The sequence below is a fragment of the Triturus cristatus genome, chromosome 9 (genome assembly GCF_964204655.1).
Source record: "Triturus cristatus chromosome 9, aTriCri1.1, whole genome shotgun sequence".
NCBI classification, from domain to species: Eukaryota; Metazoa; Chordata; class Amphibia; order Caudata; family Salamandridae; genus Triturus; species Triturus cristatus.
Window position 1 is genome coordinate 189775099 of NC_140592.1, and position 27797 is coordinate 189802895.

At 48.7% G+C, this 27797-nt stretch overlaps 1 protein-coding gene and 1 long non-coding RNA gene across 2 annotated transcripts in view; one reads left to right on the forward strand and one right to left on the reverse strand.

Annotated features, from left to right (window-relative positions):
• LOC146797608 (uncharacterized) overlaps positions 1–10082 on the reverse strand; it is a 111762-nt gene extending 101680 nt beyond the window's left edge. The window contains exons 1-2 of the long non-coding RNA XR_014968506.1: positions 9955–10082; positions 5292–5467 (exon numbers count right to left, since the gene is read on the reverse strand). This is a non-coding gene — a long non-coding RNA (uncharacterized LOC146797608). The remainder of the gene's footprint in view (positions 1–5291; positions 5468–9954) is intronic.
• FEZF2 (FEZ family zinc finger 2) lies at positions 8908–25436 on the forward strand. The gene is made up of 4 exons (XM_085624724.1): positions 8908–10182; positions 17724–17858; positions 19478–19610; positions 21251–25436. Exons 1-4 carry the CDS (start codon positions 9391–9393, stop codon positions 21508–21510), a joined length of 1320 nt encoding a protein of 439 aa, XP_085480850.1. The 5' UTR covers positions 8908–9390; the 3' UTR covers positions 21511–25436.
• The last annotated feature ends 2361 nt before the right edge of the window (positions 25437–27797 follow it).

Genomic DNA, 27797 nt, shown 5'->3' on the forward strand with positions numbered 1-27797 from the left:
CACACTTCATCGAAGCAGTTCACAACATCAGTCAACTAAAGTTTTGCGTCTTGGAGGTGGTAGCAAGGAATGAAGGAAGAAACAACCATAATACGCTATTACAACGCAAAAACCATTGGATCAGCCACTTGAACTCGTTAAAACCTGACGGGATGAACGAGCGCATGGAATTCCAATGTTATTTGTGAGACTGAAAAAAATCAGCCTGTATTTTGCACCTTTATTATGTGTACGTTTTGTCTGTTTGACACTTGTATAATCAAGCATTAGCCATAACTGATGATTACTTCTCGCACTTTTCTTTTTTCTTTTTTGTTTTTCCCTTTGGTATTTCTATGTGTAGTATAAATATAATTGTCTATATGAATATGAAATGATATAATGATTTTGATCAAAAATATGTATAAGGAAGGGTTATGTATACAAAATAAGAGTAAGAAAGGAATGACCCTCTACTATAATACAAAAGATTAAAAGACAAACAAAGATATAAGTAACAAGGAATAAAATGATTTAATGAAAAGTATGTCTATTAGTAGTCATATTCAACCAATGGGGATTTAAATCTTAAGTGTTGGATTGTTTGTGCATTATCTTTGTTATAATTGTTTCCTATATACTTTTGTTAAAAAAATGACACTTGTATAACTGACACCATTTATGTTTATCCCAAGGTTTACATCGATGTATTAGGTATTTCTTTTAAACACACACAGCATCAAAACACTAGGGATATTCACTTTGTACTACACAAATTGATTAATGACACGCTTGAATCGAGTTTGATATTGTTTACCACATCCCTACATCATAATGACATACACATTAATATATGGAAATCATCATAACGCCACAAATGAAACACTTGGCAGCCTCATATAGTTACATTTGTTATTACGTTTACATCCCTCATTAATTGAATTTGTACCCATAATGTACTTCACTATCACCGTCAGTTTTTGATATCGTTTTCACTTAGTCCGCTTTCTATGTACACTCTTTTCACAAATGCCGTTAAGTACACTTCCGGGTTACTGGCGAGCGCTAATCGCAGTCCTTGAGGGAAACGATGCTTAGACTAACTTGCTAACATACACGATTACGGTAAGAGCTGCCCACGATTTGGCGTGGGGACATTAATGTGCAAAAAGCATGACACGATGATGCTTAGATAACAATAATGAGACACGCAATTCTTTCAGTTAATTACGCGCGTTTAAACTGTTTGTAGTTAGCCTCGTCACCTTGTCACTTCCCAAGCATGTGAACCAACAGCATGTGCACTGTTCGTATTTAAAAACACCGAACATCATCTTAACAAATAAAATCCGACTTCCTTTTCCATTTACGCGTGGTTCAGACATTTGCAGCTATCTTTCTCACCTCATTTCAGGCACGTGAATCGCACTATTAATATTGGGCATAATCATCCACGCTAAGACCATTGAGCGTTCTACAATCACCAATTTGTGTACTTTCTCTTTTACGTACGGTCCATAACACCGGTGATTCTAACATTACTCACTCACCAAACCACTGTGGATATTAAGGCGGTATTCTTTCAATCACAAACTTTTAAGTATCACACCTTTACACCTTGGGAGCTCTAAACAAGCATATGGCATTCTTCTAGTATGACATAGACCTAAAGTTAAGTACGTTTATTTACAGCAAATCCCCTGACGAAGGCACAATGCCGAAATGCATTGGGATTGAGGAGAATAATGCATGATCCAAAGCTGGACATGAAGTAACAAACTTTTTGGACACCGTGCATTGTGGGATTTGTAGTTTGTCATTAATATTGTGACGAGACAACAGTATTAAACATATCAACTATAACGGACTATAATTGTTTTATTAAACCTTTTATAAGCTCATTGAATCCTGTCATCAGGACCATTTCAGTGCCTGGGGGACACTCACCATGGATTTGGGGGTGCAACCACAGATATACTCTAGCTGATGCCAGCCGCGGTCGGTAGTAGGAGTAACTGCAGGGCGGTGACATGGGGAGGGGGAGGGGCAGTGTGGGGGGTAGTAAACTATGGATTACGGAGGTTTACAGGTAAGTTAACATATAAATTAATAAAACGAATTTCGTTGCATGCACAGCATCGCATTTGGGGATGCAGTGCACGCAACTAAATTTGTTTTATTAATTTATATGTTAACTTACCTGTAAGCCTCCGTAATCCACAGTTTACTACACCCCACCCTGCCCCTCGACCTCCCCACGTCACCGCCCTGCAGTTACTCCTACTACCGACCGCGGCTGGCTGATGCACCCATCCAGATATACAATTAGGATTTATACCAAAGCACAAACTGCATACCAAGATCTAGCTTCCTTCCAAATTTGGTGTAATTCTGTTTGGCAGTTTTTGAAGTAGCCTCGGCTAAAGTCGTCTCTGGAAAATGCAGGGGGATTTTGCATTTTGAGACCCACTTTTTTTTTGTCGGCCCCCCTTGACGGATCGCCGCAAAACTGCCCATGCACAAAATGGTCAAAAAGTAGCACCTTTTTGGAAAGTTTCGTGGAGATTTGTCAAATGGTGCCAAGGCTATTAAGAATTTTCCGAAGGAACACCTGACCTAACTATAACTACATAGTGGGGAATGCCACTAGGTAATATATATATATATATTGCCCCGTTATAGTTAGTGCAGGCAACTATAACTCACGCGACCGCAATCCTCTGCTGATGACGTCAGATATTACATCACTGTATTTAGACACTTATTTACCCATGTCTTCTTCCATTAATTTTTAGCTATACATATATTACAAATATTTTTTTTTCAGAAAGACACATATGTCATCAGTGATGTAATATCTGACGTCATCAGCAGAGGATTGCGGTCGCGTGAGTTATAGTTGCCTGCACTAACTATAACGGGGGAATTTCAATGGTTTTTCACGAGTGAAATGTCCAGCTAACTATAACATGTGTGAAACCTATGGTTTTTTAAGTGAATTTGCAAAGTTTTTTAAATGCTAATTCCTAACTATAACGTGTGTGAAACCTATGTTTTTTTCAGTGAATTTGTACGTTTTTTTAAATGCTAAGTTATGTATTTTATTTTTTTTTCCAAGGTTTTTCACCGTGCGCGTACCGTACGCGCACGGTGCGCTTTGCGCACCGTGCGCGCGCTGTGGGCACGCGGTGCGCTTCGCGCACCCGCGTTACGCAGTTCGCAGAATTTTTCCGTTTCTACCGTACGCGCACGCTACGCGTACTCCGCGATTTTTCGCAAAAAAATTAAAGGAAATTTTGCCCCTTGGGGGTCCTTCTGGGACCCCCTGACAAAGGCTAGGGGGTCAGGAACTGTCCACCCTGCCCCCTTTTCACGTTCTCCACCTTTGTTTTTCACCCCTCAGACTGCGAGAGACAAAATGGCGGCCGACACTTCCTGGTTTCGACCGATTCGAATGTTTACTAAGATCTAACAACCAATCACAATCGCGCTCGCGCACGGCAGCGTGCGCGTACGGTAAGTTTTACCGCATGCGCACGGTGCGTGCTGATAGATATATATATGCTTTTAAATGCTATTTTCTCAGGAAATACTGAACAGATTTACACCAGACCTGCAAAAGGCACATCCCTGACCTGAGGACTACCTCTCTGCCAAATTTCAAGTAATTCTGGTCAGCCGTTCGGGCTGTAGCTTGGACTAAAGGTCCTAAGGAAAAATGCATGGGGAAAATGTGTTTTGGGACCCCCCCTTTTTCTCAGCCCCCGCTTGACGAATCCCCCCGAGACTTTCAGGGAAGGAGCGGAGCGGAGCGCCCCATCTATTTTGAACATTTCGCGAGGATTCGTCAATCGGCGCCAAAGTTATTCCAAATAGAATGTTGCGGATTTCCTATGGAAACACGATCCTAACTATAACTATCTACTGGCGACCGCCAGTAGATAATATATACATGTATATATGAAGAAACAAATTCCCATTAATCCAGCTTCTGTAGGAAGACAGGTACAGACCACAGCACGCAGAGTATAAGTATTAGTGCAGGTTTATTCCATATGGATCGGCATGACCCGTTTCGGCCGTGTTGCCACGGCCTTGATCACATATATATACAAATTCCTACTGATCGTTCACAGGCACGAAACTGAGGTTGATTTACGAATATATTCTCTGCACTCAGCTGAAATGAGTAATGCATTGCTCTATTCATTCTTCACAAGTCATATAGATTGGGGTAAGCAGCATTTACGCACTCCACCTTTACGCATTACTTCGTAGTGAGAGATCCCACCCCCCCCCACCACACTTACAAATCACTGGCAGCAGGCAGAGTTATGGAATCTCTCACAATACATGCCGAAACCGTTTTCTCAAGACACCTTCATTACGGACCTGACAAGCTGTGCCCTGTTGGCCACCAAAGTTTGCACATGCATGCCTCTATTTTTATGTGGTATTTTTATGTGGTTTATTTACCCAAGCCAGCTTCAGGTCTCCAAGTCTGCAGGTTGCTCGCCTCTTTCCACCCGCCTGTAATCATCTCGTCTGCAGAAAATATTTGTTTGCACCATTAGATGGTACTGGAGTTAATTACTCAACGTGTTAAAGCGAAGTAAGATGTTTAAACGTAGGATCCGTGTTTATTGTGTGGGCGAGCCGTCGAGCGGTGCTTGAATACACTGCAATTAGGGTTAGAAGCAGCTTAATTAACATGTGACTGGCAGAGTGGAAGAGTTCCTTTTCTCCAAGGAATCTGGGGAAGTGGGGGGGGGGGGGGGGCTTTATCTCTGCACTGGGACTCGACCGAATCCACCTATTGTATTTGTTTTAGAGGTACACCATATGTTCATTTGTGTTACACACACTTCATAACAATCTTTATGATAGTACGGTTTCGTTCATTGTATATTTTTGTGGCAGAAGATTAGTGAGCGTGTTTTTAAGAGTAAATGTCGCCCCCCTCGTCAGGGGTATTAAGCGCTATAGAAATTCAATGTAAGCGCTTCAACGACTTGGACAGGGGTAGTAAGCGCTTTATACATACAATTCGATATTTTACGGTTATTGGGCTTCTTCGTATCCGTGCCCTTAGACAGACTTGTCATAAATCTCAAATACTGTGATAGTCGAAGAATTTGCGTCTATTCATTTTAAGCACACGTAGCTTTTCCTGGATATATTTTGTTGGGACCTTGAAAACCTAAACACACATTTTTTTCCTTCTTCGTGTACCGATCACTGCTGTCGCATCAAGACCTCTTGTAGTATCTTTAAAGTTAGCACGGCATTTGCTTTGATCGAATAAAAATTACCTTTATGCGCATTTGATGCGTTTCCTTCAGAACTCAAACCCTCCGGGCCCTTGTTGGTCTGCATTTATCTTTAAATAACAACGGACATACGAAGAAGGCAGACCCCAGTGGGGTTAGCCCGGCCCCAGGCACACCTCCTTGCTGCCAGGCTGTCCAGCTCAAGGCCGAAGCCACATCTAGAAGAAAAAAAAAGATTAACAATAAATGAAATTAGTACGAGGCGAATGCGCGTTTCCTGCCCACGATGGTAAAGATGTCACGACTTTAAAAGAAAAGTGAATGCGTTCTTTGAGAGATGTGTGGCTTCACTCGTTCGGGCAGATTGTGCAACTCTACATCAGGGTGTGTAGGAGATCTATAATGCATATAGCTGAAATATCTCACACCACTGGACAATTTCCTGGACTAACATCCCAATTTCCACCAGCAGCGCCCCAAACACGAGTTAGGAAAGAGTTGAAGACACACACACGCCTCTGTAAGTAACCCTAAACCACAATGCATTAAGAGTCCACAAACCAGCCACCTTCCGTGCCACTCTCTGAATGAGTTCTTGACTCTCACAGTGTGCAGGGTTGCACTGACTTCTGTCTCGTTTCAAGCTATGGAACTGGCATCCTTAACGACTAGCACTTAAGCTACTGGCAGCTTTCCAACTACCTTAAAGTGGCTCTCCTATGTGGGCAGCAGATTACTAAAATACAAGTTTGTGCTTAGTTAAATGAATATGATTTATTTTCAGAACTCATATGTTAATATTTGGAGAAAAATGGCTGAATGTCCACAAGATATCAAAAGCTGATATTTGAGTGATAGACTACTAATATTATGACTTATTGCCATAGGCAATTTCCGCTGTGCTATTTACGTCTTACCCATGTAGAAGCACCCCAAACTGACAAAGTCATTGTCACGTTATTGCTGGCGACCCTGCCTGATAAAATGAGGTGACCTCTGATAGCAATCCTGCATATGGTGGCCACTAATGGAATCTTGTCTGGTGCGGTCACTTTCACAGCACTACTCAGCTCAGGAGGATTGTCATAGCTCATCAGTAACTCTTGTTACATAACGGTTGGCGACCCGGCTATAAAAATACCACATACATGCAAGTTGAAAAAAGGTTGTAGAGAAGAGGTGGTGGGTTTATTAGCATATGTTATGGATGTCAAATTATCTATCTATCTATCTATCTATCTATCTATCTATCTATCTATCTATCTATCTATCTATCTATCTATCTATCTATCTATCTATCTATCTATCTATCTATCTAGTACCTATATAAGCCTGAGGTTAGATTCAGAGATATGATGTGGTGTCTACACTATACTGAACCACAGTGGCGGCAGGCGGAGGAGGGCGAAGCACGCGATCTCATATTTTATATCACAACAAGGACTCTTTTTCTAGGACTAGGACTCTACTAACAAGCAAGTCCGGGGTGCCAGGTCGGGCACGTGAGGGGATCTGCCGAGGTGCCACACAAAGCACTGCCGCTTGGGACGATTAGAAGACTTTGTTTTTCCCTTTCAGGAAAAGTTGTCCAAACCCTTCCACTGTTTGCTCACAGTATATAGCCCCTAATCCTCTTAAACAGCGGTTGCGGATAGAAAGCGCTTTGTGATGTAAAATGAAGTCTGCGGCGACGGAATTGTCCGCGCAACAAAACCTCGCCGAGGTCCGCAAACAACATGTCCCCCGATGACAATAAATACAGGCGCTGTTTGCACGTAGCAGGGACGGGGTTCGGGGGTGATGTGTGGCCACAGCGTGGCCGCGGATGGGAGCACCCGGCCAGCTCCCCGCGGTGTTGTGGTCCACAGGTGAAAAGGTCTGAAAACAGATGAACTCGGCCCCTCCAAGTGGAGAGGGGGCGCTGCCTCATTGTGGCAAGCAAACAAAACCCCGAATTCCTCCAAACTTTCTTAGAACTGCTGAAAAGGGGCCTTTTCATTGCTTGCTTTACCTCTAGCCGGGCTAAAGCTCTCGCTCTCTCGATCCCCGCTACCTGCCCCTCCCCCGTCTGGTAATCCCTCTCTTTATTTTAAGGGGGAAGAACACAAGAGCGGGTTCCACGCGGCGCTTTAGTGCCTGAGAGTGAAAGAGCCGTCTTTGGCAGGACGGGGCTGCCCCAATCCCCCCTCGGAAAATTGGTTCTTCTGAATGAAGTTAGCAGGAAAACGTTTAATCGCGTCCAGGGGAGGTGCTGGGAGTTCAATCCGCTGCTCAAACAGGTGGAAATTGGACTTTCTCAATTATGCCAACAGTAAGTAGAGATGAGAGAGGCAGGGTATGTCAGCACACCCTTGGGGCATGTGCCATTGGTAGGTACAGGGTAGGTGCCATTGTTTCCGGAGAGACCCATAGAAGAGACAAATAATAATAAGAACAAAATGAAAGAAATAAAACACGCACATCTATCTATCTATCTATCTATCTATACACAAACATATGTACACGTGTGTATGTGTGAATATATAAATATAAACACACACACATATGTGTATATGTGTATTTATAGGTACATATATATATGTGTGTGTGTGTCTGTGTGTGTGTGTGTGTGTGTGTATATATATATATATATATATATATATATATGTATGTATATATATATATATATATATATATATATATATATATATATATATATGCTATCTAGTATTACCATTGTTGATTGTGATGAGTGGCAAAATCAAGAATAAGAATGCACCTCCCCTCACAAAAAAACTGGTAAGAGTTAGTGTCCTATACTACGCACATCTGGATATATATAGTTTATGCCATGGTCATTTTTCAAATGTAGTTGTTGTACCAAAAAGGATTGAACCAGAACCAGGATTCAAGGAAATGCACTGCTGGTACGTTCACTTTGAAGAAACTATGAGAGTCGTTCCTGTAAAGTAAGTGTTACATTTAATCTGTGAGGCTATAGAAAGATCTTTTTCTCGTGTTAATTTTGAAGTGCTGTAGTTACAAACCTGAAATTGGCATGTTCACACAACTTATGAATGCGGATATCTGCCTTCATTAGTGCAGTTGCTCTAAATAACACGTCATTGTGCCAATGGTATATATATGTGAGTTTAATTTAAATTTGTGTTTGCGTGTGTGTATGTGTATATATATATATATATATATATATATATATATATATATATATATATATATATTTTTATATATATATATATATAATGCTGTGCCGTTTTTCTTTAGATGCACGTTCCATTAACCGTTGGGCCAATCGCCAATTGCATCGTAAAATACTACAAAAATACGCCTTACAAATAAATAATTCAAGTTGTTTTCGTCTGGTAAGTAATTGTAACTGACGTACACAACCCTTATAGAATTGAATATATATATTTATTTTCTGGTGCACTGCCTTTTTCATTAAACTGATAGGCACTTTACTGGCTCACTTTTCAAGTTGTTTGAAAATAACATCTCGGTTATTAAAAGTAGCCGGGTGAGCTCTAACGTGACTGTCCGTACGCTCCCGGACTCGCACGCGGCTCCCAGGTGCGCAGCACTGCCCGCCTGCTGTCTCTGCAGAGAGAGCGCCGCCTGCCCAGCTTGTTGACTAGTTGCGCACTGTGGCTGGTGACAGCCGCGCGTGCTGCTGGTGATCTGAGCTGCTGCTGCACAGTGGCCCTCCCATGCCACACTCTGCCTGCAGTGACTCCACGTGATGTCAGCTTCCTGCACGAGACGGCGATGTGGCGCTGGCGAAGATGCTGGCAATCACAAAGTGACAGTGCAACCAGGCAGTCTCCCCTGAGTGCATCTCCTAGCAGCGCTGGTGGGACCAGGCACTTCCGAGCCCCCCCTCCCCGTCACGCTTCCCGTGTGAGGAGCCGGGCACTGCGTGCAGATCGCTGGGCGCTCCCTAACAAGGTCGAGCATGTCTGCTACTTTGTGTGCGCCACTTAATGAGCACTAATCGGCCCCCCGGGTGGCATTGTTCCTGGATATGTTCATTTGAATGTAAATGGGTGGCAGGGCGCGGGCTGGGTGCTCGGTGAAGTGGTGCGTGCACCGGCTTCCCCGGAATGCAGACTAGTTCGCAGTGACCAAGGAACAAGTCCCTGCGAGGATGGCGAGCTCGGCGTCCCTGGAGCCCATCGTGGTGCCCTCCTGTCCCAGGCACGAGGGCAGGAGCCCGGGCACCGGCACTCCCAAGACCCTGGCGTTCTCCATCGACAGGATCATGGCAAAGAGCGCGGAGCCCCGGCTAGCCGCCTTCCACGAACACAGGCCGGGCACGGAGCCTGAGTCCAAGAAGGCGCCCAGCCTGTGTGCCCCCGTACCCTGCATGCTGCCCATGCAGCCCGTGGGCTACGAGATGCACCCCAAGTCTCTCCTGAACTACTCCGAGCTCTGGAAGTCGAGCCTGAGAGGCGCCGTGTGCAGCTCGCTGTGCAAGTCCAACTGTGGCATTTGTTGCAAGAGCGACCTGAACATTGGGCAGTCCGTGCTGCCCACCAGCCGGGTCATCAAGCCGCAAGTGATAAACCAGGCCGTGGGGATGCCTGCCAACGGGTCCCTGTACTACTTCAACTACGTGGACTCGTCGTACCACCCGCACGACCTCCTCAACGGGCACTTGTTCCCCTCCGGCATCTTGAACGCTCAGTCCCAGGCTTCCCTGTCCGCTCACCAGAAACTGCTTTTGTTGGAAAATGCCAAGTTGGCGAGCCTGGCGGCGGAGAAGTTCTCGAATCTTCAGTACCCGCACAAGGAGCGCCTCCCGGGGCAGCTGGACCAGGTGATGAAGGAGAACACGGCCTTCTCAGTGGACAGAAACGGGGTCAAAAGTCACAGCAAACTCAGCTCCAGTGCCCCGGATGGGAAACCGAAGAACTTCACCTGTGACGTCTGCGGCAAGGTAAGGACCCCCAGGGCACTTCGCTGTGTACCGGGTGTAGTAAGGGACCCCAGGTCAGTGCTCTGGGTACATAGTATGGTAAGGGCCACCAGAACCGTTCTCTATGTGCAGGGTATAGCAAGGTACGCCAGGTCAGTGCTCTGGGTACAGAGCATGGTAAAGGCCCATCACAGCAGTTCTCTGGGACTGTATAGTAAGGGACACCAGGTCAGTGCTCTGGGTACAGAATATGGTATTGACAACTAGAGCAGTTCTCCGTGTACAGGGTATAGTAAGGGACCCCAGGTTAGTGCTCTGGGTGCAGAGTATGGTAAGGGCCACCAGAACCATTCTCTATGTGCAGGGTATAGTAAGGGACCCCAGGTCGGTGCTCTGGGTGCAGAGTATGGTAAGGTCCCACCAGAGCAGGTCTTTGTGTACAGGGTATAGTAAGGGACCCCAGGTCAGTGCTCTGGGTGCAGAGTATGGTAAGGTCCCACCAGAGCAGGTCTTTGTGTACAGGGTATAGTAAGGGACCCCAGGTCAGTGCTCTGGGTGCAGAGTATAGTAAGGTCCCACCAGAGCAGGTCTTTGTGTACAGGGTATAGTAAGGGACCCCAGGTCAGTGCTCTGGGTGCAGAGTATAGTAAGGTCCCACCAGAGCAGGTCTTTGTGTACAGGGTATAGTAAGGGACGCCAGGTCAGTGCTCTGGGTACATAGCATGGAATCGGCGCACCAGAGCAGTCCTTTGTGTACAGGGTATAGTAAGGGACGCCAGGTCAGTGCTCTGGGTACAGAGTATGGTAAGGTCCCACCAGAGCAGGTCTTTGTGTACAGGGTATAGTAAGGGACTCCAGGTCAGTACTATGGGTACAGAGTATGGTAAGGTCCCACCAGAGCAGGTCTTTGTGTACAGGGTATAGTAAGGGACTCCAGGTCAGTACTATGGGTACAGAGTATGGTAAGGTTCCACCAGAGCAGGTCTTTGTGTACAGGGTATAGTAAGGGACTCCAGGTCAGTACTATGGGTACAGAGTATGGTAAGGTTCCACCAGAGCAGGTCTTTGTGTACAGGGTATAGTAAGGGACCCCAGGTCGGTGCTCTGGGTGCAGAGTATGGTAAGGTCCCACCAGAGCAGGTATTTGTGTAGAGGGTATAGTAAGGGACTCCAGGTCAGTACTATGGGTACAGAGTATGGTAAGGTCCCACCAGAGCAGGTCTTTGTATACAGGGTATAGTAAGGGACCCCAGGTCAGTGCTCTGGGTGCAGAGTATGGTAAGGTCCCACCAGAGCAGGTCTTTCTGTACAGGGTATAGTAAGGGACTCCAGGTCAGTACTATGGGTACAGAATATGGTAAGGTTCCAGCAGAGCAGGTCTTTGTGTACAGGGTATAGTAAGGGACCCCAGGTTAGTGCTCTGGGTGCAGAGTATGGTAAGGGCCACCAGAACCATTCTCTATGTGCAGGGTATAGTAAGGGACCCCAGGTCAGTGCTCTGGGTGCAGAGTATGGTAAGGTCCCACCAGAGCAGGTCTTTCTGTACAGGGTATAGTAAGGGACTCCAGGTCAGTACTATGGGTACAGAATATGGTAAGGTCCCACCAGAGCAGGTCTTTGTGTACAAGGTATAGTAAGGGACTCCAGGTCAGTACTATGGGTACAGAGTATGGTAAGGTCCCACCAGAGCAGGTCTTTGTGTACAGGGTATAGTAAGGGACTCCAGGTCAGTACTATGGGTACAGAGTATGGTAAGGTCCCACCAGAGCAGGTCTTTGTGTACAGGGTATAGTAAGGGACTCCAGGTCAGTACTATGGGTACAGAGTATGGTAAGGTCCCACCAGAGCAGGTATTTGTGTACAGGGTATAGTAAGCGACTCCAGGTCAGTACTATGTGTGCAGAGTATGGTAAGGTCCCACCAGAGCAGTTCTCTGTGTACAGGGTATAGTAATGGACCCCAGGTCAGTACTATGGGTACAGAGTATGGTAAGGGCCACCAGAACCGTTCTCTATGTGCAGGGTATAGTAAGGGACGCCAGGTCAGTACTATGGGTACAGAGTATGGCAAGGGCCCACCAGAACAGTTCTCCGAGTACAGGGTATAGTAAGGGACGCCAGGTCAGTACTATGGGTACAGAGTATGGCAAGGGCCCACCAGAACAGTTCTCCGAGTACAGGGTATAGTAAGGGACTCCAGGTCAGTACTATGGGTACAGAGTATAGTAAGGGCCCACCAGAGCAGTTCTCCGTGTACAGGGTGTAGTAAAAGATGCGACGGTCGGTGTTCTATGTAAGGGGCAGCCGCGCCCGTGGAGGGAATTTCGTAGCGCGCGCTGCATCGCATTTTGTGATGCAGCGCGCGCTACGAAATTCGTTTTATTTATTTAATTGTTTACTTACCTGCAATTATCCATATTCCGGATTTTAGAACCCCCCACACTGCCCCTCCCCCGCCCCGCCTTACCGCCCCCACGGAACTCCCTCCACGGGCCGCGGCTGGTAAGGGGCATAGTAACGTGCCTGCAGCTTAGGGTTCTGGGTATGGCTTTGGGAACAGAGTGCGTCAAGGGCCCCGCAAAGCAGGGATAGGGTATAGAAAGGGCCCCGTAGACCAGCGCTCTGTGTAGAGTATGTTAAAGGCCCAGGACAAGAACGCCATAAGTGCAGTGTTTGGTGATTTGCCACAAGATGAATATTGTGGGCACAGAGGCTGGTGAGGGCTCCGAAGATGGAGGCTGAGAGGCGGCTGCATCTTTCTAAGAGACCAGGGGACCAGCAGGCTGCATAAAGTGAACGGGAAGATGATCAGCGCCCGGCAGCTCTGCCCCTAAGCGAAGAGAGGGCGCGGTGCAGCGCCCAGCAGCTCTGACCCTAAGAAGAGAGGGCACGGTGCAGCGCCCAGCAGCTCTAACCCTAAGCGAAGAGAGGGCGCGGTGCAGCGCCCAGCAGCTCTGACCCTAAGAAGAGAGGGCGCGGTGCAGCGCCCAGCAGCTCTGACCCTAAGCGAAGAGAGGGCGCGGTGCAGCGCCCAGCAGCTCTGACCCTAAGCGCTGCGCAGCGCCCAGCAGCTCTGACCCTAAGAAGAGAGGGCGCGGTGCAGCGTTCAGCAGCTCTGACCCTAAGCAAAGTGAGGGCGCAGTGCAGCGCCCAGCAGCTCTGACCCTAAGCGCTGCGCAGCACCCAGTAGTTCTGCCCCTAGCGAAGAGAGGGCGCGGTGCAGCACCCAGCAGCTATGACCCTAAGCAAAGTGAGGGCGCTGCGCAGCACCCAGCAGCTCTGACCCTAAGCAAAGTGAGGGCGCTGCGCAGCACCCAGCAGCTCTGACCCTAAGCAAAGTGAGGGCGCAGTGCAGCGCCCAGCAGCTATGACCCTAAGCAAAGTGAGGGCGCTGCGCAGCACCCAGCAGCTCTGACCCTAAGCAAAGTGAGGGCGCTGCGCAGCACCCAGCAGCTATGACCCTAGGGAAGTGAGGCGCAGGGCAGGGAACTACAAGATCAGTGTTCAGAGCAGAGTGTGGCGAGAGAGCTCTGGGTCGATGCTCCGGTACAGTGCATGGCAAGGAATGACTCGAGTCAACCTCTGGCTGCAGTGTGTGCTAAGGGCCGGTAGATCATGGGTCTGAGTAAAGTGAATATATGGCAAGGAAACAGCGCGCCAATGCTCTGGATACAGTGCATGGCAGTGACACTGTAGATCTGATCTCTGACTCCACTGTTTGCTAAAGGGGGAGTAGACCAGTGCTCTCAGTGCGGTCAGTGTATGACGAGGAGTTCGCAGGTCACTGCTCAGGGTGCAGTGTACTGCAAGGATACCACCAGACCAGTGTCCGGGTAGAGTAAGGGACTATCACTGCTCTGGGTGCAGTGCAGGGCAGTGGCATAGTACTTCAGAGCTCTGACCACAGTATTTGTGAAGAGAACAAATGGGCAGTGCTGTAAGTGCAGTGTGTGGCGAGAAATCAGTAGTCCAGTGCCCTGTGTGCAGTGTAGGGCAAGGATACCCCCAGATCCGTGCTTTCAGTACAGTACAGTAAGGGACTGTGCACACTGTGGAGCAAGGGACCGGCAGCCTAGTGCAGTGCGTCTGGTAAGGGAGCGAGGGGTCCGAGCTCTGAGTAAAGTGCAGTGTGCGTGGTAAGGGAGCGGTAGGTCCGATATCTGAGTACAGAACAGTGTGTGTGTGGTAAGGGAGCGGTACATCCCAGATCTGAGTACAGTACAGTGTGTGGTAAGGGAGCGGTACGTCCCATATCTGAGTACAGTACAGTGTGTGGTAAGGGAGCGGTGGGTCCGAGCTCTGAGTTCAGTGAGTGTGGTAAGGGAGGGGTAGTTCCGAGCTCTGAGTACAGTGAGTGTGGTAAGGGAGGGGTAAATCCGAGCTCTGAGTACAGTTTGTGTAGTAAGGGAGGGCTAGCTCTGAATACACTGAGTGTGGTAAGGGAAGGGTGGGTCCGAGCTCTGAGTAGTTTGTGTACTAAGAGACGGGTAGTTCCGAGCTGTGAGTACAGTTTGTGTAGTGAGGCTAGGGTAGGTCTGAGCACTGAGTACCCTTTGTGTAGTAAGGGATCGGTGGGTCCGAGCTCTGAGTTCAGTGTGTGTGGTAAGGGAGCGGTGAGTCCGAGCTCTGAGTACAGTTTGTGTAGTAAGGGAGGGGTAGTTCCGAGCTCTGAGTACAGTGAGTGTGGTAAGGGAGGGGTAAATCCGAGCTCTGAGTACAGTTTGTGTAGTAAGGGAGGGCTAGCTCTGAATACACTGAGTGTGGTAAGGGAAGGGTGGGTCCGAGCTCTGAGTAGTTTGTGTACTAAGAGACGGGTAGTTCCGAGCTGTGAGTACAGTTTGTGTAGTGAGGCTAGGGTAGGTCTGAGCACTGAGTACCCTTTGTGTAGTAAGGGATCGGTGGGTCCGAGCTCTGAGTTCAGTGAGTGTGGTAAGGGAGCGGTGAGTCCGAGCTCTGAGTACAGTTTGTGTAGTAAGGGAGGGGTAGTTCCGAGCTCTGAGTACAGTGAGTGTGGTAAGGGAGGGGTAAATCCGAGCTCTGAGTACAGTTTGTGTAGTAAGGGAGGGGTAGGTACGAGCTCTGAATACACTGAGTGTGGTAAGGGAAGGGTGTGTGCGATCTCTGAATAGTTTGTGTAGTAAGAGACGGGTAGTTCCGAGCTGTGAGTACAGTGAGTGTGGTAAGGGAGCGGTGAGTCCGAGCTCTGAGTACAGTGAGTGTGGTAAGGGAGGGGTAAATCCGAGCTCTGAGTACAGTTTGTGTAGTAAGGGAGGGGTAGGTACGAGCTCTGAATACACTGAGTGTGGTAAGGGAAGGGTGTGTGCGATCTCTGAATAGTTTGTGTAGTAAGAGACGGGTAGTTCCGAGCTGTGAGTACAGTGAGTGTGGTAAGGGAACTGGAGATCCGAGCTGCATGTGCAGTGGATGGTAATTGACCTGAGGGTCCGAGCTAGCACCGTGCACAGTAAGGGGACAGAGCTAAATAAAGCGTCTACCCTTTATTTTGTAGGTCTGGTTCCCTCTGCAAAGTAAGGGCTTGATGTAGCTAAGGGTTGTGACATCATCCATCATGGCAATACTTCCGGTGGAGATCCTCTGGCGGATATTGCGTGTATGGAGGATATTGCGTATCCACTGTTTTCGGGAGGAATGCACACACTAGCACCCTTCTCGACACCAGACCCTAAGGGCCCACCTTTGTCACCTTTGTCACCCCCGGGACCCTCGCCCACTCTAGCAACCTTTGCATCCCTACCCGTGTCTGCCACAGAAACCGCCCTCTTAGACGTCGAGTAAGGCCACCTCTGCCATTAGTGTCCCTGTCGCACAGCAGCGACCTCTGGCAGTGGCGCCCCTGACCTCCACTCTGCCCCTCCCATAGCTCACTTATAAACCACCGTACCCGGGGACCCTTGCAGCTGTGTTTCCTGCAGCCTTTCCAGCCAATCACACTGCCAATCTCTGGTCCATCTCTCGCTCCCCCTGCCCTGGTATTCCCCGCTGATGCCAGCTCCCTTGAACTCCTCTTTACCAGAGTGCCGCAACGTCATGAACTCACTGCCCATCCCTGGTACTCCTCTTAACTAGAGCCAATCCCGTCCTTAGCACACTACCCAACACTGGTACTCTTCTGAACCAGGGCGACCTCCCCGCCCATACCACACTGGCCATCCCTGGTACTCCTCTTAACCAGAACGACCTTCGCATCTTTTTAGCACTCTGCCCACCCCTGGTACTCTTCTTAACCACAACGGCTTTCCCATCCTTAGCACACCTCTCATCCCTGGTACTCCTCTTAACCATAGCGCATTTCCCGTCCTTAGCACCATGTCCATCACTGTGGTCCTATTTCATCCCCCCTACCACAGTTTCCTTCTCTAGAACAGCTCACACCCTTGCACAGGTCACGCCCCCCAGCACCGCTCATACCCCTCTCATACCTATCATCGCTCACACCCCTAGCATCCTTCCACCCTAGTACCGCTCACATCCCTTTCACCGCAATCAACGATCAAACCCCTAGCACCGCTCTCATTTCTAGCAGCACCGCTCTCACCCCTAGCAGCACCGCTCTCATCTCTAGCAGCACCGCTCTCATCCCATGCACTGCTCAAACCCCTAGCACCGCTCAAGCCCCTAGCACCGCTCCCACCCCTAGCTCCGCTCCCACCCCTAGCTCCGCTCCCACCCCTAGCAATGCTCACCTCCCTAGCACCGCTCTCTCCCCTAGCACGGCTCCCACCCTTAGCCCCGCTCCCACCCCCCGCACCACTCACGCCCCCAGCCCTGCTCGCACCCCTAGCACCGTTCACACCTCTAGCACCGCTCTTATGCCTAGCACCGCTCACACCCCTCGCAACGATCACACCCCGCACCGCTCCCACCCCTAGCCCGCTCCCACCCCTAGCCCCCTCCCACCCCTAGCCCCGCTCCCACCCCTAGCGCCACTCACGCCCCTAGCTATGCTCCCACCCCTAGCACCGCTCTCTCTCCTAGCACGGCTCCCACCCCTAGCCCCGCTCCCACCCCTAGCACCACTCACGCCCCTAGCTATGCTCACATCCCTAGCACCGCTCTCTCTCCTAGCACGGCTCCCACCCTGAGCCCCGCTCCCACCCCTAGCACCACTCACGCCCCTAGCACTGCTCGCACTGCTCGCACCCCTAGCACCGTTCACACCTCTAGCACCGCTCACACCCATAGCAACGCTCACTCCCCGCACCGCTCACACCCTAGGAGGACCCTCGCTGGCACATTGCCCATCTTTTCACCCCTAGCCACACCTGTCGGGCGAACCTCTGCCGGGAGGGCACGAACGAGCAATGGGCCCCAGGGCGCCCTATACTCTCTTTCGCTCAGAAACAAACCACACGAAATGTGCGCATCTTTAACAGCGTTTATCTTTAAATTCACACCTTGTTTTATACATACAATTAGAGTGCGTGTCCTGGTCGCTATATAGCGAGTGTCTGCTCTGTCCTACGCCGTATCACCACGCATTTCTGAGTGCGTTCACTCACAGTTATTGATATACACGCCTTTTGTCTTTCTTCTTTTTCTTAGGTTTTTAATGCACATTATAATTTAACCCGTCACATGCCAGTCCACACAGGCGCTCGACCCTTCGTCTGTAAAGTTTGTGGCAAAGGATTTCGACAAGCCAGCACCCTATGTCGGCACAAAATCATCCACACGCAGGTAGGCGCGCGCAGCGCGTGGAGATGCGCCATTGATGTCCGTTTTGTATGGTGTATTTAACTGAACTTGCTCTCCTGTTTACACGAACACGCTCATCTGTTTACACGAACATTTCTCTAATCTACAAACGTGTCATGTTATTACCGTGAACGTTGTCACCTACCTACTTGTGTATAGTTTTTCGCTTACACCGGCAGCTCTCTTACGCATATGAATGCACGCGACCGTACCAATATCCTCAGTTAAATCTAAAAGGCTCACATATTTACATAGACAGCTTCATTTACTACACGAATTTGGTATTATATAAACTCACTTTTACTTGTATTGAAGTGTTATCTTCGTTACACCTATTTGCGTTGCAGAACGCGCTCTTTATTTATGACAACACGATGTCACATTTTCACAAGCACGCGTTCTTATGTAAATCAACATATTGTCAGGTTAAGTCGACAGTTTACTATAAAATACGATCCTTTTTCTGTGTTAACAAGGTTTCCATGTTTTTTGTTATCTGGCATGCTCTGATTCACTCTTTGGATGTCTTTTCAACACGCGCCCCTGTTCTTTTTAAAACTGACAAGCACCTTCTTTATTGAAACATTATCTCCAATTTACAACATGCCGTCCTATTTACATTAAAATGTTGTCTCACGCTCAGGAGCATGCTTTTCTGTAGGTACATGTGGCTTTCTCGCCCTACTAGCCCATTCAAATGAACATGTCTCTTGTTTAAATGACAATATTTTTCACTACTGTGCCCTCTTGTTGATTTGAATTTGATAATACCACGAACGTGTTCATCTGTCTATAAGAGCGCGCGTTTTTATTGATATGGAAATTGAGACATTCACTCAAAAATATTTTTTAGATACTGTTTATAAATGAAAATGTCCTCCCATATGCTAGCGCAGACTAATACTGCGACATGTTTATTGCTCTACAAAAACATGATTTCTTATTTACGATAGCTTTTTGAAATTAAGTAACCATACCTTTTGGGGATCAAGTAACGCTTGCTCTCGTTTGTCAAAATACGTGACTAGAATAGAAAGGTTACTTCTTTATACATATCATGCACCTAGGACATGTTAACTGAATAACCATGTTACTTATATTATATAGGTTTGTTGCATTCTACAAAATCATACTACAATTTAAAAACTCTGCTTATATTTCCCCCGCAAGCTCTTAACATAAAAATGAGTATTGCACATGAACATGCTGTCTATACTGAACTTGTTTGATAAACAAGTATGTTAATTGCACCATCTTCCTGAAATGTACAAAAACCTGCTGACATTTATAAAACATAATCTAAATTTCCTCCTAACATAAACACATTCGTTATGGAAACAATTCAGGTACCATGAATCGCACGAGCACGTACCTTGCCCGAATGTGCTCCTACTTACATGACACGTGACTTGCACAAGCGCGCCCTTTTATGTTCACAACGGACCTGTGATATTTACGCGATAGGTCGCGACACGGAACAAATCGCCCGTCTCGCTTTGGTCCGGGGCGCGCGGCGCCTGTTTTAAGAGCGCAGAACAAGTTGAGACAAACGAAAACAAACTCTAACAGACCCTTCTTGGGTTTCGCTTTTTCCTCTCCAGGAAAAACCTCACAAGTGCAACCAGTGCGGGAAGGCGTTCAACCGAAGTTCCACGCTCAACACGCACATCCGCATCCACGCCGGCTACAAGCCCTTCGTCTGCGAGTTCTGTGGCAAGGGCTTCCACCAGAAAGGTGAGTGGAGTGAGACAGAGTGCTCGAGCCCGGGGCAGAGCGGGGCCTGGGTACAGGGGGGTGGAACCGTCTGAAAATGTAGCAAAGAACCTCCTTTCAGTCAGACAACAAGCGCGAACAAATCCGAACTTTACAGGGAGCGTGCTTGGTGTAGCGCCTGCGCATATTATTACAAGAGGTTATTTAGGCGCTTGTTTCGATTGCTGTCTTTAAGCGCAGACCGGCAGGTTCACTTTCCTGTAAGCATATACCATTTTTAATGAACACTGTGTTCAACTATGGTGTGCGGGGTAGACGTAGGTATGTAGGAAAGCGTGTTTACCATAAACATAGCGTGAAAGAAGAATGCAAATAAAATATTTGAGAAATTGCCTTAGGATGGGAAGGGGGTAAGAGGGGGGGGGGGGGAATGGGGGGTGAAGGGGGAATAGACTGGGTGGGGGGGGGGGGCGCGAGAAACATTGGAGAAGTGGAATAAATACCACATTATACTCTGCACATTTGCATATCTGCCTTATGCCAAGGTATTTTCACATGCACTTGTTTTAACAAAATATATTTAACCAAAAACAGGATGCAAGGTGTTACATTTCTGCGGTATGGTAAAATCACATAGAAGGGACCTTGGGACTATTGAGAGAGTTCCTCCCCTATGTAAACTATCTGTCTCATGAAAGCTGTGAGCAGCTGAAACTGTTTTCCGCATGCGAATTGTGCAGAATTTTTGTAATGAATTTGTTTTCTTCACTATAGCATTACATGTGTGAATGTGCGTTTATTAGTACATATCTATAAATATATATATGTGTGAATGTGCGTTTATTAGTACATATCTATATATATATATATATATATATATATATATATATATATATATATATATATATATATATTATAGATAGACAGATAGATAGGAATTTTGAATGTTAGTATAGTATCAGTGGGTCAGTGGATGTAGGAAAAAAAGGGTTGTAATGCGTGACTCGACTCTACCAGTGGGAGGGGAGGCGTCACTAGCGTCTGGAAGAGGTACCGGCCCTCTTTGTCACTTCCCATTACCTTCTTCGGAAGTTTCATGTCCACACACCCGGACAGCAACCGTGAAAATCACGTCTACATTGAAGTTCAAAAACAGTCCTTCAAGTGACTTGGGTAGCATAGACTTTCCTATTTACCATATGCACGCATATTATACATACAATCCCAAGCCCATAATATGATCCACACACACACCTGTTGCATTCCTTGTCAGTTGTCACGCATTTTGCACTGTGACTGTCCGTGCCCCGTTGCGGTGCCAACTCCGCGCTTCCACTAGTTAGGGAAATCGCCTGCTCCTTTGAATTAAGTTTTCCTCATGTTAGCCTGCACGCATTACAGAGAATTAGGGCCTCAAGTGGAGGCCTGTAAATAGGAAGTGCCAGTTGTGCTCTAATGTCGGCCCTGGTTTTGCCGGGTCACAACACCGGGCCTCTCTTTAATTTCTTAATCTGGCCGTTGCTGCCGCCCGGCCTTGACGCAGACCGAGTTTGACAACTTCCTGACTCTCGCTTGCAGGACGCGGCCTAACAAGGTCGGGTCCGGGACCCTCTCGCCTCAGCCCACCCGCTAACCCGCGTGCCCTTTCTCTCCCCCTCTAGGGAATTACAAGAACCACAAACTGACGCACAGCGGCGAGAAGCAGTACAAGTGCACCATCTGCAACAAGGCCTTCCACCAGATTTACAACCTGACCTTCCACATGCACACGCACAACGACAAGAAGCCCTTCACGTGCGTCACGTGCGGCAAGGGGTTCTGCAGGAACTTTGATTTAAAGAAGCACGTGCGGAAACTTCACGACAGCGTTTCAAGTGCCTCTGCGGCAAGTAAAGAACTCTCCAGGACTGGCCAGAGCTGAGGGCCCCGGAGCCCAGGACCTCCGAGCTAAGGCCTGAGAACCGAGGAGGAATGAGCGGCGGAGCAGAGAGCCAAGGACTCCGGAGAGAGCGAGCCCAGACTCAAGGGCCCCGGGTGCAGGGAGTCCAGAGCTAAGGGTCGTAGATGGGGGTAGGCCAGACCTAGGGGCCCACGAAGAGCCTAGCGATAATGGCTCCAGCGCTGAGGCACCCAGAGCCCATGACCCCAGAGGTAGGTCCCCCAGAACTAAGGGCCACAGAGACGAGGAGCCCAGAGGTAGGTCCCCCAGAACTAAGGCCAGAACTAAGGGCCACAGAGACTAGGAGCCCAGAGCCAATGACCCCAGAGATGCGTCCCCCAGAACTAAGGGCAACAGAGACAAATAGCCCAGAGTCATTGACCCCAGAGGTACGTCCCCCAGAACTAAGGGCCTCAGAGACTAGGAGCCCAGAGCAAATGGCCCCAGAGGTACGCCCCCCAGAACTAAGGGCCACAGAGACTAGGAGCCCAGAGCCAATGACCCCAGAGATACGTCCCCCCGAACTAAGGGCCACAGAGACCAGGAGCCCAGAACCAATGGCCCCAGAGATATGTCCCGCAGAACTAAGGGCCACAGAGGCTAGGAGCCCAGAGCCAATGATCCCAGAGACAATGCCCCCAGAAGGAAGGACCCCAGAACTGAAGGCCCAGGAGCCAACGACCCTAAAACTAGGTCTCCCCAGAGATGAGGACCCCAGAAATCAGGGCCTTCAGAGGTGCGAACCCCAGAGCTGGAGTCCTGGGAGCCAATGGCCTTAAAGCTGGGCCCCGAGTCGGCCTTTGCCAGGATAGAACCATGGGCGAAAAACACGTTGGTACCTTCGCTCCTGCTGGTGAATACAGTGAGGCAGCATGGGGGCTCTTTTGTGTTCTTTTTGTTCAAAGGCCTCTGAACATATAGATCTCTGTACATCCCTGAACACATAGGAATCAGCTCACAGGTGAGCTCCTCACAATGGTGCCAAGTTGCTTGTTGGAGGGAGGGGCGTTAATAGAGTGTGGAAGCAGGGGGTGAAAGGAAGGCAGGAGGGCAAGAAAGCAGACTGAGGGGGAGTTAAAAACAGCTCCTGCAGCACGTTAAATAATGAGTGAAAGCACTTTAATGTCAATCACTGGAGCCAGGTGACAGGCTCTCTGATGTCTACGTGACTTTATTGCAGACAGTTCCTTAAGCCCATCTGAAGATTTATCACCCCGCGCCTCGGCCCAGGTTGCCCATGCTAAAAGCCAGCTCTGCCTAGGCCTCCCTAGAGATAGGGACCCCAGAACTCAGAGCCCTCAGAGCTGAGACCCCAGAGCTGAAGGTCGAGGAGCCAACGACTCTAAAGCTGCTCCACCCCAGAGATAAGGACCCCAAGAACTCAGGACCCTCAGATCTGAGAACCCCAGAGCTGAAGGCCGAGGAGCCAACGACTCTAAAGCTGCTCCACCCCAGAGATAAGGACCCCAGATCTCAGGGCCCTCAGACATGAGAACCCCAGAGCTGAAGGCCGAGGAGCCAACGACTCTAAAGCTGCTCCACCCCAGAGATAAGGACCCCAAGAACTCAGGGCCCTCAGACATGAGAACCCCAGAGCTGAAGGCCGAGGAGCCAACGACTCTAAAGCTACCCCACCCCAGAGATAAGGACCCCAGATCTCAGGGCCCTCAGACATGAGAACCCCAGAGCTGAAGGCCGAGGAGCCAACGACTCTAAAGCTGCTCCACCCCAGAGATAAGGACCCCAAGAACTCAGGACCCTCAGATCTGAGAACCCCAGAGCTGAAGGCCGAGGAGCCAACGACTCTAAAGCTGCTCCACCCCAGAGATAAGGACCCCAAGAACTCAGGGCCCTCAGACATGAGAACCCCAGAGCTGAAGGCCGAGGAGCCAACGACTCTAAAGCTACCCCACCCCAGAGATAAGGACCCCAGAACTCAGGACCCTCAGAGTTGAGAACCCTAGAGCTGAAGGCCCGAGTGCCAATTACCCTAAAGCTTCTCCTCCCTAGAGTTAAGGACCCCAGAACCAGGGCTCTCGAGCTTACGCTAAGGACCTCAGTATTCAGGTCACCAAAGCTGAAGGCCCCACGGCTGAGGACTTCTGATACGAGGGCCCCAGTGCTGACAACATCACAGCTAGAAACAGCTTTGGAGTCCTTAGAGCGGGAGTGCCCTGAACAGGGGTATCCTAGTCGAGGAGCCTAAATCTGAGGCCCCAGAGCTAAGGGCCCCAGTGCAGGGGTCCCCAAAGCAGAGGACTCTCTTGGGAATGGCCAAAGAGCTTACACCCCAGAGTTTGCAAGCAGTCGTAATGAGGGCTCCAGTGTTGGGGTCACCAGATCTGAGGATTTCACGAGCTCACACCCCAGAGGTCTGAAGATGCCACCGGTCTAGTACTTTAGGGCAGTCACCTCCAGCATCAGAGCCCACGCCCTTGGATCCTCAGAGCTGCCAGCCCCAGTGCTGAGGGACACAATGCTGGCCACCACAGCCGTGAGCCGTGGAGACAGCATTCCCCAAACTGAGGGGCAGTGCTATAAAGGATTTGCATTGCCCTTGCGCCACGCAACTGGGCGCAAGAGTGACGAAACTCTCACTTTTGATTTATCAAGCCACGCAGGGCCACCTTGTGTGGTTTGATAAATCTAGAGTAACTCAACGCAGAGCCAGTCACAGCATTGCGTTACACTGCCGCAGAGAGGCGTTCCGTGGGTTGAGCATGCGTGCTCTGATGCACCTACTCATGAATCTTGGCGCCCTCCCAGGTTTGCCATCAGAGGGAGACCTGGAAATGAGTCAAAATGCTATGCCTCCCAAGGTGAGGATGAATATCTTTATTTCTGCTCGTTACTTCCTCTTTCTATATAAGCTGCATTCTGCAGCAGACATAGAAAGAGGAAAATGCCTCGGGATTGTTTTTGTGCAGGAAGGTTTCGGTGCATTCCTGTCCTTTCCCCATCATGATTTCCCTTGCTGGCTGCCTGATAATTTCATAAATATTCCGCTGAGAGTTAAGAACCACAGAAAGTTGAAGATCCCAGTAATGAGACACTGAAAGCTAATGAGGCCATTGCCGAAAATCCCAGATCTGATTACCGCTTTTCATGACCCTATATGTGACTATCCCTGGACCGTAGGACCCAAGATGGATGGACTCCGTTCCGAGAAATCCAGAGCTGAGGCCTTATATGTCAAGTTCCCCAGAGGTCATGTCCCCTTAGGATAAAGCTTAGATCCCAGAGATGAGGCCCCAGTCTGAGGACAACGAAACTAAGACACAGGAGGTGAGGGCCCCAAATGCAGGGTAAACCAGATGTTAATGTCACACAGCTGAACCCCCTAGAGCTACGCACCAATGACCCCAGAGCAGAGGCCTTTAGAAGAGAGGACCCCAGTACTGACAGCCCCGGTGCTTAGGGGCAAATGTCCTGGGACCACAAAGCAAGGCACCAGAGCTCAGGGGCCCCAAACGCAGGGTACATAGGAGCTTGATGTCACGCAGCTGAGAACCCTAGTGACGAAGATCCCTAGCACCGATGACCCCAGAGCAGAGATGCCTAGAAGCGAGGACCCCACAGCTGACAACCTCCCAAACACCCTGCACAAACAGGGAGGCAGCTCAGATCCCTGAGGTGGTGCCAACCAGCAAATTACCAATCCAAATCCTCATTTTTATGACAGACCTTGGGAGCAGTCAGTGTGTACAAAAATCACAGACCCGATACGTGGCGCATTCGTGACACCGGATATGTAAGATATATGACAGAAGAGTGTTCTTTATACATTTATGTACATTGATAATTTAATGTAGATTTTAAGTAATACATTTGTAAAACAATAAAAATGGAATTTGAAGAAAGACCGTGTGTGAGCCCACGAAGAATCCCACGACGTGATTGGTTGTAAACCAGTAGCAGCAATCTGGACTTCCGGTGTCTCTCAGAGTTGCACGAGTCCCGGTACTGCCGGCAGGCTGGTATGTGTGTCATAAAGTTTATCTCTCTATCGTTTAACTCGGCTACAAGAAACGTTTCTTAAAATCCCAAAATACCTGTATTTATTTGTCGAAATTCTTTCTTTCCTGTGTCACAATTAACAAGCGAGTCAATAATGGCACCAGGAGGAGGGGCTGCCGAAATACAATTAGCAGTTTCGGAAGCATTGTTCCTTTTCTTTCCAGAGGCACGAATTAATTTTACGACATTCACACGAGCGTGACTTTCTGTTTAGCATTCACCGACTAACCGCTGAAAGCACCAGCTGTGGAGTCTGAGCAAACTTTGCCCTTGAAAATTCAAGATCAGCCCCCTCCCAACCTACTCAGGCCCATCTCTTGTAGATCAGAGATGACTGGGTGAGAGAGATTCAAAAAGGAAAAGAGTCTAGTGCTTTGGGTGGGCGCTGCTTGCGAAATCTGTCTGTCTGTCTATCTATCTATCTATCTATCTATCTATCTATCTATCTGTCTGTCTGTCTGTCTGTCTGTCTGTCTGTCTGTCTGTCTGCCTGCCTGCCTGCCTGCCTGCCTGCCTGCCTGCCTGCCTGTCTGTCTGTCTATCTATCTATCTATCTATCTATCTATCTATCTATCTATCTATCTATCTATCTATCTATCTATCTATCTATCTATCATCTTAACTAGCTGTATGACCACCGACTTTAGTTCATTCAATGTATTCGTAGCAGCCAAACTGTCCCCAGGGCATCAGAGTGCTGGGGGACTAGGGTGGACGTCTAGGGGACAGGTACTTCAGTGGGCTAAGTCTGTCCATCCATCCGTCTATCCATTCGCCACAACATGATGGTATCTATTGACTGGATTGCTCCGTTCTAATCCCGGCTTCGACAATCGGCTTCAAGAAAACGTGTGATTCTTGGCAGCCCAGTGCCTCATACTGTAGATATGGTCAACTGAACAGTTTGGAATCTAATACCTTAAACCTTACGCCCCACCCACCATCACATACTGCCCCGAAACATCGGTTTTAATAAGGCCGCATTTGAGGTTAAGATATCAGTTTATTATAACATTATAAAACAGATTTTTTTTCTTGGGATCAGGATCCCGGTCTAATAAATGCCATAAATAAACAATGAATCTACCTCAACAAAGCGAATCTAAAATAATATAACTAGTATACGCACTGTCTCTCTTTCATCTCAAACACACACACCTGCACAGAGGAAGACGTCGTTAATCATGTGTTATGATATTATTTTCGGATATCACTCTGTTGTGGGCCATATGTACAAAACATACAAAACATGCTTTTACATATGAGAAATTGTCGTGTAATGTTGGCATGTCCCACATATCGCGGTGAAGAAAAAACTGCAATGTTCACTCATGAAACCGGAAACGACATCACATACGAAAAGATGTCACATCCACAAGGAGTCTTGGTCTGAAATTTCCATAAAGTTTAAAAAGACACCATTTGTGTGAACCGCCTGGAAGTGCAGCCTCGGTTAAAAACCGCAAAGCAGAATCACAGCGCACGGCTGTGGACTAGGAACCGCGCCTGTGATCTGAAGCAAAAAAAAAAAAACAACAACAAAAAGACATCTGTGGTGACAGTCAACACTCACCGGGTAAGTATTTCCCACTGACACGCTTTCGTGCTCGCAGGTTAATACAAAGATCACGTGAAGATGTTCATGCTTTTATTTTAATATGGATCCCTTCTTTTAAGTGAACGGGGAATGGCGCGATTAGAACGTAATTGCAGTTTTCATGCTGGAGTGTGTCACATATCGGCCCCCTAATAGAGCCGCATTTAAACAATTTTCTTTTATTGGGGGCTGCTGAAGCGATCCCACGCTCGCCTTCTGAGTAATGACCCAAATTAAGAGAGAAAACAGAGCCCTTTCAGAGCGCATTATATTAATCATGTAATCGTTCGCTGGGGGTGGCTGCGCCGCACCAGCCGCCCCTCCGCCGTGCCGCCTTAATCAAGTGCTTGCATTACACCAGCCACTCGTGGCGTTCACCTCCACGCTTAATGGAGCCGCGCGCATTCCGCGCACGGCTGCAGGGACAATATTATCCTAGTTCATAGCGCGCGCCCAGCCCCCCTGGGCCGCGCGTGCTGCTCAGAACCAGCTGCCAATGAGTGTGCAGTCAATCATCCCCGAGGCGCCTGGAAGCCCAGCGAGAGGTGTCGGGGCACCTGAGCGGGCTGCGCGAGCCACACCGGAATGCCACAGACGCACCTTTTCACAGGCCCCGCTTGCTGTTTAAGGACACCTTTGTCTCCACAGACCCCCG